Source organism: Corvus brachyrhynchos, unplaced genomic scaffold (assembly GCF_000691975.1).
Source record: "Corvus brachyrhynchos isolate BGI_N302 unplaced genomic scaffold, ASM69197v1 scaffold191, whole genome shotgun sequence".
NCBI classification, from domain to species: domain Eukaryota; kingdom Metazoa; phylum Chordata; class Aves; order Passeriformes; family Corvidae; genus Corvus; species Corvus brachyrhynchos.
Genome location: NW_008236487.1, coordinates 772,964 through 783,378, shown reverse-complemented (window position 1 = coordinate 783,378; position 10,415 = coordinate 772,964). Strand labels below are relative to the sequence as shown.

The 10,415-nt window shown below is 37.0% G+C and overlaps 1 protein-coding gene across 1 annotated transcript in view; it reads right to left on the bottom strand.

Moving 5' to 3' along the window:
• The window catches only part of ERC1 (ELKS/RAB6-interacting/CAST family member 1), a 282,825-nt gene that overhangs the window by 168,098 nt on the left and 104,312 nt on the right, over window positions 1-10,415 (bottom strand). The window contains 2 exon segments of the mRNA XM_008643986.2: window positions 8,292-8,432; window positions 9,500-9,640. Coding sequence (XP_008642208.1) covers window positions 8,292-8,432; window positions 9,500-9,640 — 282 coding nt within the window.

Sequence of the window (10,415 nt, the reverse complement as noted above, 5' to 3'; positions counted from 1 at the left end):
AGTGTTGGTTGGTGTTTCTGCAGTGCTTTTTTGGGATTTCCAGCCTGCAGGAAATCTGAAATACTTGATTTAATTTCCTTTTCAACTACACCTTAAATTTCAAAAAACTCCTCCAATCCTTCCTTCCCAAATACAGGGAATTGGGAATACTGTTTTGGGAGGGGGCACCTGTAACATCTTCTGAGGGCATCTGCATTCTCCTAAGAGACACTATGTATAGAGTTAAGTGTGGTTTTCACCAGACAGAGCCTCCGTTCTTCTGTACTGGCTTTAGGTATGTTTCCAACATCTCAAATTGTTTGTTTTAACAAATACTCCTCCAGGCTCTTTAAAGCCACCCAAAATACATGATCAGATAATCAAGAAACTTCTTTTAAAAGAAAGCAAAGTTAGGCTGTTAGCCTGGCTTATTAAATTCACTAATTCAAAAGAAGTTATAAGACCTAATGCAATTTGACTGTCAGAACAGTCCTGATTTATTTTACTCTGCTAATAAAAGCATCTCCACAACAACCCAAGAGACACTACTGAGAAGAGGAAATAAATTTTCTTTTCTAGAGAATTAGCCAACAAGTCTGTGTGTCTGGTTATTATAGAACCAAAGGGCTATTTACACGACATAAATTATTAGTCAAGGCACATAACACATGTTATTTGTATATAATGCACATAAGTACGGATACTTTCACCTAACACAAAGGGAACGTTATGTGATATGGTGTAAACTGGAGACCACTTCCTGCAATGTGAGTTACTGACTGAGTGACTTTGGTCCATTTTGTGGGTTTTGTACAAAATACGTGTTTCACGACCATATCTAAAATCCTGCTGGATTCATTTATTGTATAAGAGAGAAAACCAATGCATTTAGAGGTTTCCCACAAACTCACATGAAGATCTGGAACACATGAAATTGGCTACTTGCCCAATGCAACACTGTGCAAAATAATTCATCTTGGTTTTCTGCTTTAACCAAAAAGCTAACCACAAATAATGAATTCCTATATTCACAGTAAAAAAGCCCACATACAACTTGCCCTGCCCACCAAAGGTGTACAAAAATTCCAAAATAAGTAATAATTTAATTTTTGAAGCAGAATCAACATATAAAGTGACAAATGCACCAAGAGTTTCTGCTGTATTAAGAGACTATAGGAAGTGTATTTCCATAAGTTTGACTTTCATCTCTGCCTGACACAGGATTTGCAAATCAGCTCTCTTTTAATATAGTTACAAACAAATGTGATAACGTATAAAAGAAGCATGATAAAAATTAAATCTTAAAAGTGAGCTTGCTGAGAGTGAAGGGAACACTGAACTTTCTCATCTACACAGGCCATTGAGTTTACCTGATTACAGGCTATTTAAACCCTTTAATTGTTACTACTGACCCTGTCATTAGCTCTCCGTGTTCCTGTGTGGTATCAAACAGGGGAATTTAAGAGCACAGCCCAACTTGCACATTTCATTCTGCACTGATCTGCATAAGAAACAGTCACATTTTAGCTAGAAAGCAGCACCCTCTTAAGCTATGTTTTTATTAGCAAAGCTCATGTGATCAGTATTAATCTTTGCCAGTGTGAATTCAGTTTCAAATTCTAAGTGGTTCAGGACTGCGAATAGGTTAAGTTTACTACCCTGGATATGCTCTCACAGTTCTTAAGAGGGACTATAAACTAAGAGGTGGTTTAACAGCTTTCTGCTTTCCTGCTCTTAGCCATCATTTCCCATCTGGAATGTGGTAAGTGATGGGGTGACTACTTCAGGTACCTACAGAACGTAAGAAAGAGTGATTGTTCCTCAAATAAATAAATGTACTATAACTTCTATTGCTTCCACAGAAAATCAGCTGACAAAGCCAACTTCTACAACTAAAACAAAGATGACCAATGTTTCACAGAAATAGCCACTATTTACAGATGGAGAGGAGTGGAAGACAAAACACATTAAAAAGAGTTTTCTAAGTTGATATTTCTTGTGCCAAAAACCTGTTTTTTAAGAGGTAAGATAATCTTACACAGCTTAAAGTGTGCCAGAGACAGGGAACAAAACAATGGTACAGATCTAATTTAAAGGTTCTAACACGTAACTAAAAATTCCAAACATTATGACCAAGATTCCAAATCAATATTCCTAAAATATTAACTAAATCAAACAGCAAATAATTCACAGCAAACACTTTCTACTTTTACCTATGAATTGAGACAGTAAATTCAGTTTAACATTTCACATACTAATGTTGCCAAGAACTTTTGGCCATGAAGTAAAAGTTCCTGAGAACCTGAAATCCCATTTTAATCCACCCTCCTACCTCCAAGGGTGCCTCATGTCTCCTAAAAATAGTAAATGCACACAAAAATACAAAAATATATTATGATTATTTACTGCAAAAGACAAACACTTCACCCACCTTCTGTACTTTTCCTACCACAAAGGCAGAAATTCAACTGATAAAACATTTGTGCTGTCTTCTATCGTGTCTATTAGTTTTCACAAAACTGTAAATTTAAAAAACAACCAAACTTTCTCCTCCGTTAGTTCCACAGCTCTACACACCACAAACTGTAAACAAGCTTTTTGAAAAGGCTGTAATGGAAGTAAAAGGCTCAGGAAAATTCTCTGATATACTATGTACAAGTTTATACTATGTATAAACTTGAGTCTGTCGCAGAGAGTTATTTTTCTGTCTTTTAACCATCTCTACATGGTTAGTCTTTGTTCATGTAACTGCAAATTTCTGACACTGAGTAAGCAAGTGTTCAGTTGGAATCAATTCATAAATTATTTCCTTTATGAAAAATCATAAAGAGATGAAGAGAGGAAGATGCCTCAAGACAGGCAATTCCCATTGCCTAACCAAGTGATCTCTTCAGAAAGACACAAGTTCCCATAGATGTCGTTAGACATTAACAATTTGCTCTCTTGGGATTCACCCCAACACAAAGAGTGTGTAAAGTCAGGAGGGAAATGCCCATAGGACATCTCTCTTTGTGAGTGCATTTCAACCCACTCACCTGCCTCCTCTGACCTGGGCCTTGCTCACTTGACCACAGGCTGCCACTATTTTACAGAAACAGGACTCAAGTAATGAACAGATACTTAGTCCCAGTTTTTGGATATTCAGTGTATGGCTCTATACTTTGTTTATTCTGAACATGACATTAAAACAAAAAAATTCCCCAATTTTCTTTCTAGCATGCTAATCACAACTAATCACTTCTTAACACCACCAGTGGGAAATAAGGATGCATTATTATACCTGTTGTTCAGGGGAAAAAGAAAAATGCAAATACATCCTGCCTTATTCACTCAGTGCTTTCCTACTATCAAAAAAGTATTTTATCATCTAATTTCTCTAGATGATTATCATCTTTATCATATCTATCTGGCTCACTCTTGGAGCATTTGTCATGCAATATTGAAAACAGCAAGACTAGCAGGCGATAATTTAGTTATGAAATGCTATACAAATTACCTCACAAGGAAAAATAACAAAGACCACACAGTGTGGCATTGGCCATTTCCTAAATTTTGAATATTTAATTTTTCAAAACAAGTTTTATCTTCACAAGTTTTTCTGGGAGGTATAAGAGTATCAGGGAGAAAACTTCTCCAGCTTCCCACTGCATGAGATGATGCTGACATTGTCATGCACAATCATCAGGATGGAACATTAAAAGCCATCACAGAATCATAGGATGGTTTGGGTTGGAAGGGTCCTTAAAGATCATCGTTCCAAACTCCCTGCTGTGGGCAGGGACACCTTCCACTAGACCAAGTTGCTCAAAACCCCATCTAACCTGGCCTTCACAAAGCCTCTTGTACCTTATCCTGTATGTTTACTATATCATCCTGGAAATTAAAATACAAAGTTTGGTCCCATATCTTCTATTTTCTGACTCCAGAGCAATGAGTCTCAAAAAGTTTGCATGCTGTTAAAGATTTTGTAGAGAATGTGCTCTCCTGACACAAATTCTTCTGCCTATTTGCACCAACTAACAACCTTTTCGTATTATATCTCATTTTCCCAACTTCTTATTGACACTATTTAGCCAGGTTTAAATAATTTCTGATGTGGGATGCCACAAAAACTGAACTATTGCAAGCCCCAGCATTTCTCTGACCCTCAGACAATGACTGTCAGGATAGGCAACTATATTGACCCTGAACATTGCCAAGAGTAACACAGGTATCAGACTCCTGAAAGTTCTGTAACACTATTTTTTATGCACAGAGCCACAAAAGAAATCTCTGATGAAAACCACCTTGGATTACGTAATTTACAGTGTCAAGATATTATTATACAAACACTCCTTGACAGGAGTGCTCTTTGACATCAAACAGGAGGCTGGAAATAGGATCCAAAATTAAACTGACATAGTACCAGCGAGCTTAATGGTTACACAAGTTTCTAAGCAATCTTTCACTTGCTGTAACTTAGTTGTTATTTCGAATGTGCTGCTGTACCCAGTGTTACAGAACGCTTTCACGCAAGAAGCTTGATTTGCATGGAAATTCTACCTTCTTGCTCTGAAAATGCACAGACAATGGAGATGACAGAAAAGCTACAGGACATTTCAAGCACTGGCAGCAAAGGGAAACAAAAACACTGACACAAAATTAAGCTGTCCAAACAAAAATGCAGTTAGACCAAGGCAGTCAAACAGTGAAAACATCTCAGAAAGCTTTTTTGAACACAACTGGTCAGACATCCCACTGCTTTTTGTTTGTATCCATACTATCCATACCCACTACTAAAGTAATTCACCAGTACACTCTGTGTAGGCCCCACTATAAAAGCACAGGAATACACATGCAACATAAAAAATTAAATGTGCTGGCAACAGCCTCTCAGATTGCCAGGGAACTTACTAGCTTGGATGGATGACTCAATAAAACTTCAGGGTGCTGAAGGGAGAAAGAAGATAGGAAAAGATGGAGAAAATTTGGGATAGGAACAGTGTGAAAGAGAAAAAGAAAAGATGCAACAAGAAAAGAATTTAAAATAACAACTGCAACATTAATTTACTAAGACGACAGAATCTTAATTAGTGGTTTTAGCATGCATTACTAATCAGCTTTCGGAACATGAGAAACGTGCAGAGTTACTCTCATGCAAGTTCCAAATCTCCTCTTGATTTTTTCAGTGTAACGCATTTGTCCAGCCCCCACATATTTAATTGTAGTTCTTTGTTTGGGTTTACAGATGAGTTTCACAGATTGAGAAGGACTTTGATTCCTAGTGCTTCCCTTGAATCAATTTCAAGACGGCTGAATGGTTTAGAAAACTAATTCAGTAACTGACACTATCTGAATGCTGAACACAACTGCTGGGTCTTTACTTTTATTGTTACGAGACATCCTGATTTCCGTGGTAGCCCTTTTCTTTCTAAGTCGAATGCATCATTTTTTGCCCCTTCTTTGAAAAAAAATACATCAGCTGAGAACAAAAAACAGTCTCATCTACCAATATTATCAGCAATATTTTCAGTTGTGGGAGCAAATCCATGTTCACAAAAATAAAAAGCAGCAGCGCCTGTATTAGACTAGCCAAGCTAATTCTTGGGAAAGGTAGAATCTGGATCAACGCTTCATTCAGTCCTTTTTTTCCCGCCTTTTTGAAAGATACTATCCTCCTGAATTTGAAGAAAGAGCACCACAGCAGGGAAAAAAGCAACCTCTGTGGGAGCCTATTGAATCTAGAGGTATTTTCCTGGCAGGGAATCAGTGGTAACATTTTCTGATGAAAAGTTCCTAGAACTGCAGCAAGGGGAAGTTTGTTAACATATGGTTTTGGACTCTTTCTTCTCCCTAAAAATAACGAGCATATCTATAGGGAGAAAAACTATGCACTGGAAATGAAGATGGACAAAAATCCACCCATCTTTCCTGGAAAACTTCTAATATTAGTTGGTCTCTCCCAGATTATAAAAACAAAATGAAACAAAGTACACTGGCTGGGAAAGACAAGACAGAAAACACTGGGAAAAGAATATCCTGAAGAACAACAACTAAAGGAAAATTTATTCACTGTAAAACTAATACATTAAAAAGAAGTTTGGAAAAAGAGTTTCCTAAAGAAAAGAAAAACCACCACAGAGCATAATAGCACTTCACAGATAAACAGGGAGAGAACCTCCTGTGTGTGATTTGCCTCTAATGACTCCATCTCAGCCAGAATGAAGACAGGACACCAGGCCATGTAAACTCAACAGGAATTTATGAGTTGCTTTCAGCCTTCAGAATCTCCCACTGCATCTCCTGCTGGCAGCAGGACGACAATTCAGCACAGAAGCAGCAAATGTAGAATAATTAGAACATTAAGCAACCAGATTTGCATAACCATGGTATTATTATTTGAAAAAACAACCCCGAATATGACAAACACTGCAGTTTTAGTTGCTAAGTCAAGGATCAATATAAAATAGTTATTAGTGAGAAGAGCAATAGTGACAACAAGAAGTGGATACTTCAAGTGAGACACTGGAGACTGACACCGAACTAAAAATATATCGACAACTTTTCAGCACCCTTGTGCTCCACTCGGTTAGTATTTTTGTTTAGTGTAAAGTTAAATCCCTTTTACAGAAAAAGTGGAAGCTTGCATGGTTCATGATTTCTCTGAGGCTCACTGTTTGGGGGTTAGCATGAGTTTTTTGCAAGGACTACCCAATTCTTTTTTATTTAATGGCGTAACAGTAGTCCAGTCTCTTCTGCCAGCTTTACTTCTAGAGCTAATAGATTTAACTGAAAGTACTCAAACTGTTCACTGGGAATACGAGGCAAGGGAAAGAAGATTGATTTTAGACACATCTCCATTCAAACCGTGAGGGAAGCAACCTAAAATAAAAAGCTTTTAGCCATTTACTCGTAAGAGCTACATGAGAACTTCCTTCCTGCATGTCTCTCATGAAAATCTGCACTAAGATAATGCAAAACTCAATAGAATGAACCTCTAATTCAGTTTTAAACTGAATGCTCTTACGTAGCCATTAGTTTTAAGGTTAATTATGGCAATTATTTGCAATTGTTAACAATGCAGATGTGTAAAACTGAGTTTTTAGAAGCTTTAAAATGGACCTGGATTATCTGTCATAATTATTCCAAGGATGAGAAGGAACTAATCCATCTTGAAAATGTCAAACTGCCTGAATAAATATCTGCAATGCATTTAAAAAGTGAAAGCCTTTAAAAATATTTTTTTTACTTCTGTGCAAGCTACAATAAAACCCATTGAGAAAATAAAAACAGTTGGAAAGAAGGTTATTAAGGAAATATGTAAATTTACTACAGGTATAAAACATATTCAAGTGAATGTTAACTATATTTTCTTGAGTAACTACAAGTTATTCCACATAGGTAACGGTAGGCTATCAGATTTTTTTTGGTTGTAGAACCGAAACCATCCTGACAATGATTTAGGTAGCTTCTCTGAATGACAAGATGCTCTAATAACCTCTGGTAAATCTTAACTACAATAGATTTGTCAACTCATTACCAGTAATGCAGGATGAAACTGCAACTCATGGCAGAGATTTCAATGAAAGGGTCCTTCAGGTCTTCTGAAACACCCACTGAAAACAGCCTGTGAGAGCTATTAAATGTGTACAGCTATCTTTTCTTGCTACTGTGCTCTGTTGATGCTGAATAACAGAATAGTTGATGCTGTGTGATAGAATGAAAAAGGACAAATATGGGTGTAGATATGCATATGCAGTTTCATTTACAGTTCTCAGTGGCATTAACACCCACCTCGCACCCACACAACAGGAATTCTAAACAAGTCTTAACTGATGACTCAAAATCACACACTTCACTGGTGGCACATTCTTTTCATTTGTTTTTATGCTTTCCTCTGGGCAGGGCCAACCATAAGCATTGATAATTGATATGTGAAATCATATTAACATTAACACCCATAAGCATTGATAATTGATATGTGAAATGTTCAGGTGTTATTTTTTTAGCTGTTACATCAAGTTAAGGGCACAATTGCTGCTATGAATTGTACTGAAGCAGACTAAGCCTTAAATTCTTAGTACTTGTTAACAAAACAGCCAACAGCACTGTTACTGCATGTAAGTGAAATTCAAACTTAGCACAAGTGCCTGAAAGTTACTTTCTGATAGGCTTAGCTGGTAATATGGCTTGCATGGACACACCTTCACACTTCTTGCTGAAAAGAAATTCACAGAATTTGCTCTTAAGACCCAAAGTTTTCTTTGTAGTCATGGGCAATGTGTTTAGAACTGTATGCTTGCAACACATATATAAATATGAACTAAGATTACCTTCTTCAACTGTGTTTCCATCTTCAAACATTCTTCCTTTTTCTGTTCTAATGCAATTTCCAGTGTCTTGAGTCTTGAATCTTTCTTCAGTCCTGATGAAGCTAATGATGAAGCATGTTCCTTAAGATCCAGTAATGATGTCTAAATTAAAAGATGTGAAATAATTATCAAGTAAGTGCAATAGCTGGTTTCAATTCTGTCTTTCTTTTCCTCCTATCCCTTCACAGTATGTTCAGGATCTAATTTAGACCAACATATTTTTTCAGGATGTTTATGTCACTGACTTAAGATCACTTGCATTAATTCAGGCTTTCAGGATCAAAATAAAACCTTGTCTAAATTAATTTTAAAATAATTTTTAAAGATGGACAATTCTGTAAACTGGAACTTGTGCTCCTGTGACAGTCATGTTTAAGAAAAACTGGTTTTCAATAAAATAGTATTAGAATCACATGTGGTTAGAAGATTTAGCCACTGGGAGAGTTGAAAGCTTTTCTGTATACAGCTTCCATGGGGTAAAACTGATTCATGCCATCTTACTCCAAAAGACATCTCAACTTCTTTCTTTCTAAACCATTTTTGTGTTGTTTCTTTTTCCCTGTCAAACGCTGACTTCTATGTAGACAGAATCTTAGTACATTTCGGGTACATATTTTTGTATTGTTTTACTTTGACTGAGTTTTAAAAAAAGATTGTAAGTACATGAGAGAAACAGAACATTTCTATTTCTCTCATATAATTAAGGTAATTTGTCTAGCCAACTGGCTCATTACCAACAATCAATTAATCAAAAAAAGACTCGTGAGTCTAAAAAACTAGCTGTGTTGTTTGCATAAAGGAACAAACATTATCCTCATGCCTTTGGCACTCATAGCTTTGATCAGCCTCTGCTCTTTCCTCCCCACATTTAGACAGGGCTTGTTCTCAGCCTTCTGTGGTCTCTAAGCACAGCTCCAGTCAATGCCATCACTGACCATCAGTCAGTCACTACTAATAAGATTAACTGCTGCAAACAAGGGGATGGCCGCTATCCCTGGAAAGGTGGTTCTGAAACACTGATGCTTTGCAAATTCTCAAATGATGTATTTTACCAGATCAGCTTTGTTGAAGGACAATTACTATAAAGGAACAGTTTTCTTCATCTCAAATGTAACACAAACATAGACAACAAATAATTCTATCACAATAGATTCGTGTTGCTGGTCAACCTCTTTCTCTGTGAGATCTCCTTGTAAAATGCTGACTCTTTCTTTCAGGTCCTTAATGTCTTTCTTGTAGTTGTCGATCTCTTCCTGTTTTTCTCGTTCATCTCTGTCACGCTGCTCCTTTAAACGCTCAATGGTCTTTTCCTGACAAAAGAGAGCACTCTGTGAAGGAAATCCCCCTTAGTCAATTCAACTTCTAAGGCTTCTTATCACAACACTTCTGACACACTTTAAACGAGGAGAAGGAGTTTATTGCCATTTTCTTTTCTTTACAGTTGTAGAGATCCTCAAGAAGGAGAAAACTTCTTGAGGAAGTTTTGAGTTGTAGAGATCCTCAAGAAGGAGAAATCTATGGATTCACTGCTGTGAAATACCTGCAGCACTGTGAATACTGGATTCAATACTGTGAATGTCTGGATCTCTCAAAGTTCACAGTGCTGTCACAATGCAACCCAATTCATCTGGTTCTGATTATCAAAATTAAACTAAACCAGGACGTATTACATATTGATTCCTGGCTTATTTAAATCTTATTTTTTTCTAAAATGTACAGTTAAATCTGTGGTCCTTCAGAGAAGAAGGGGTGTAGTGCCTCTGAGACACTGGAATTTATATACAGTAAGAAAAGGCAACAAAATAACTTTTGAGTGACCAGGTATCAATGGAGCTTTGGTTATTTTGGAATCTGAAGGGATGCAAGCAAATTCCCCAAACTCAGGTAAAGTTTAACCATAGGTCATAGACTCTGACAGACTAAAGGAGCTATAGCCCTGCTTCTCTGGGAATCACGAGAAAAACACATATAGTTACTCCAAAAAAGTTGTCCCACCAAAACAGAATGGGGAAGTCTCCCGAAAATCGAGCATTAAAAAGCGTCAATTGATCAGGACGATCCCCGCGGCTCCAGCCCGGCAACGCC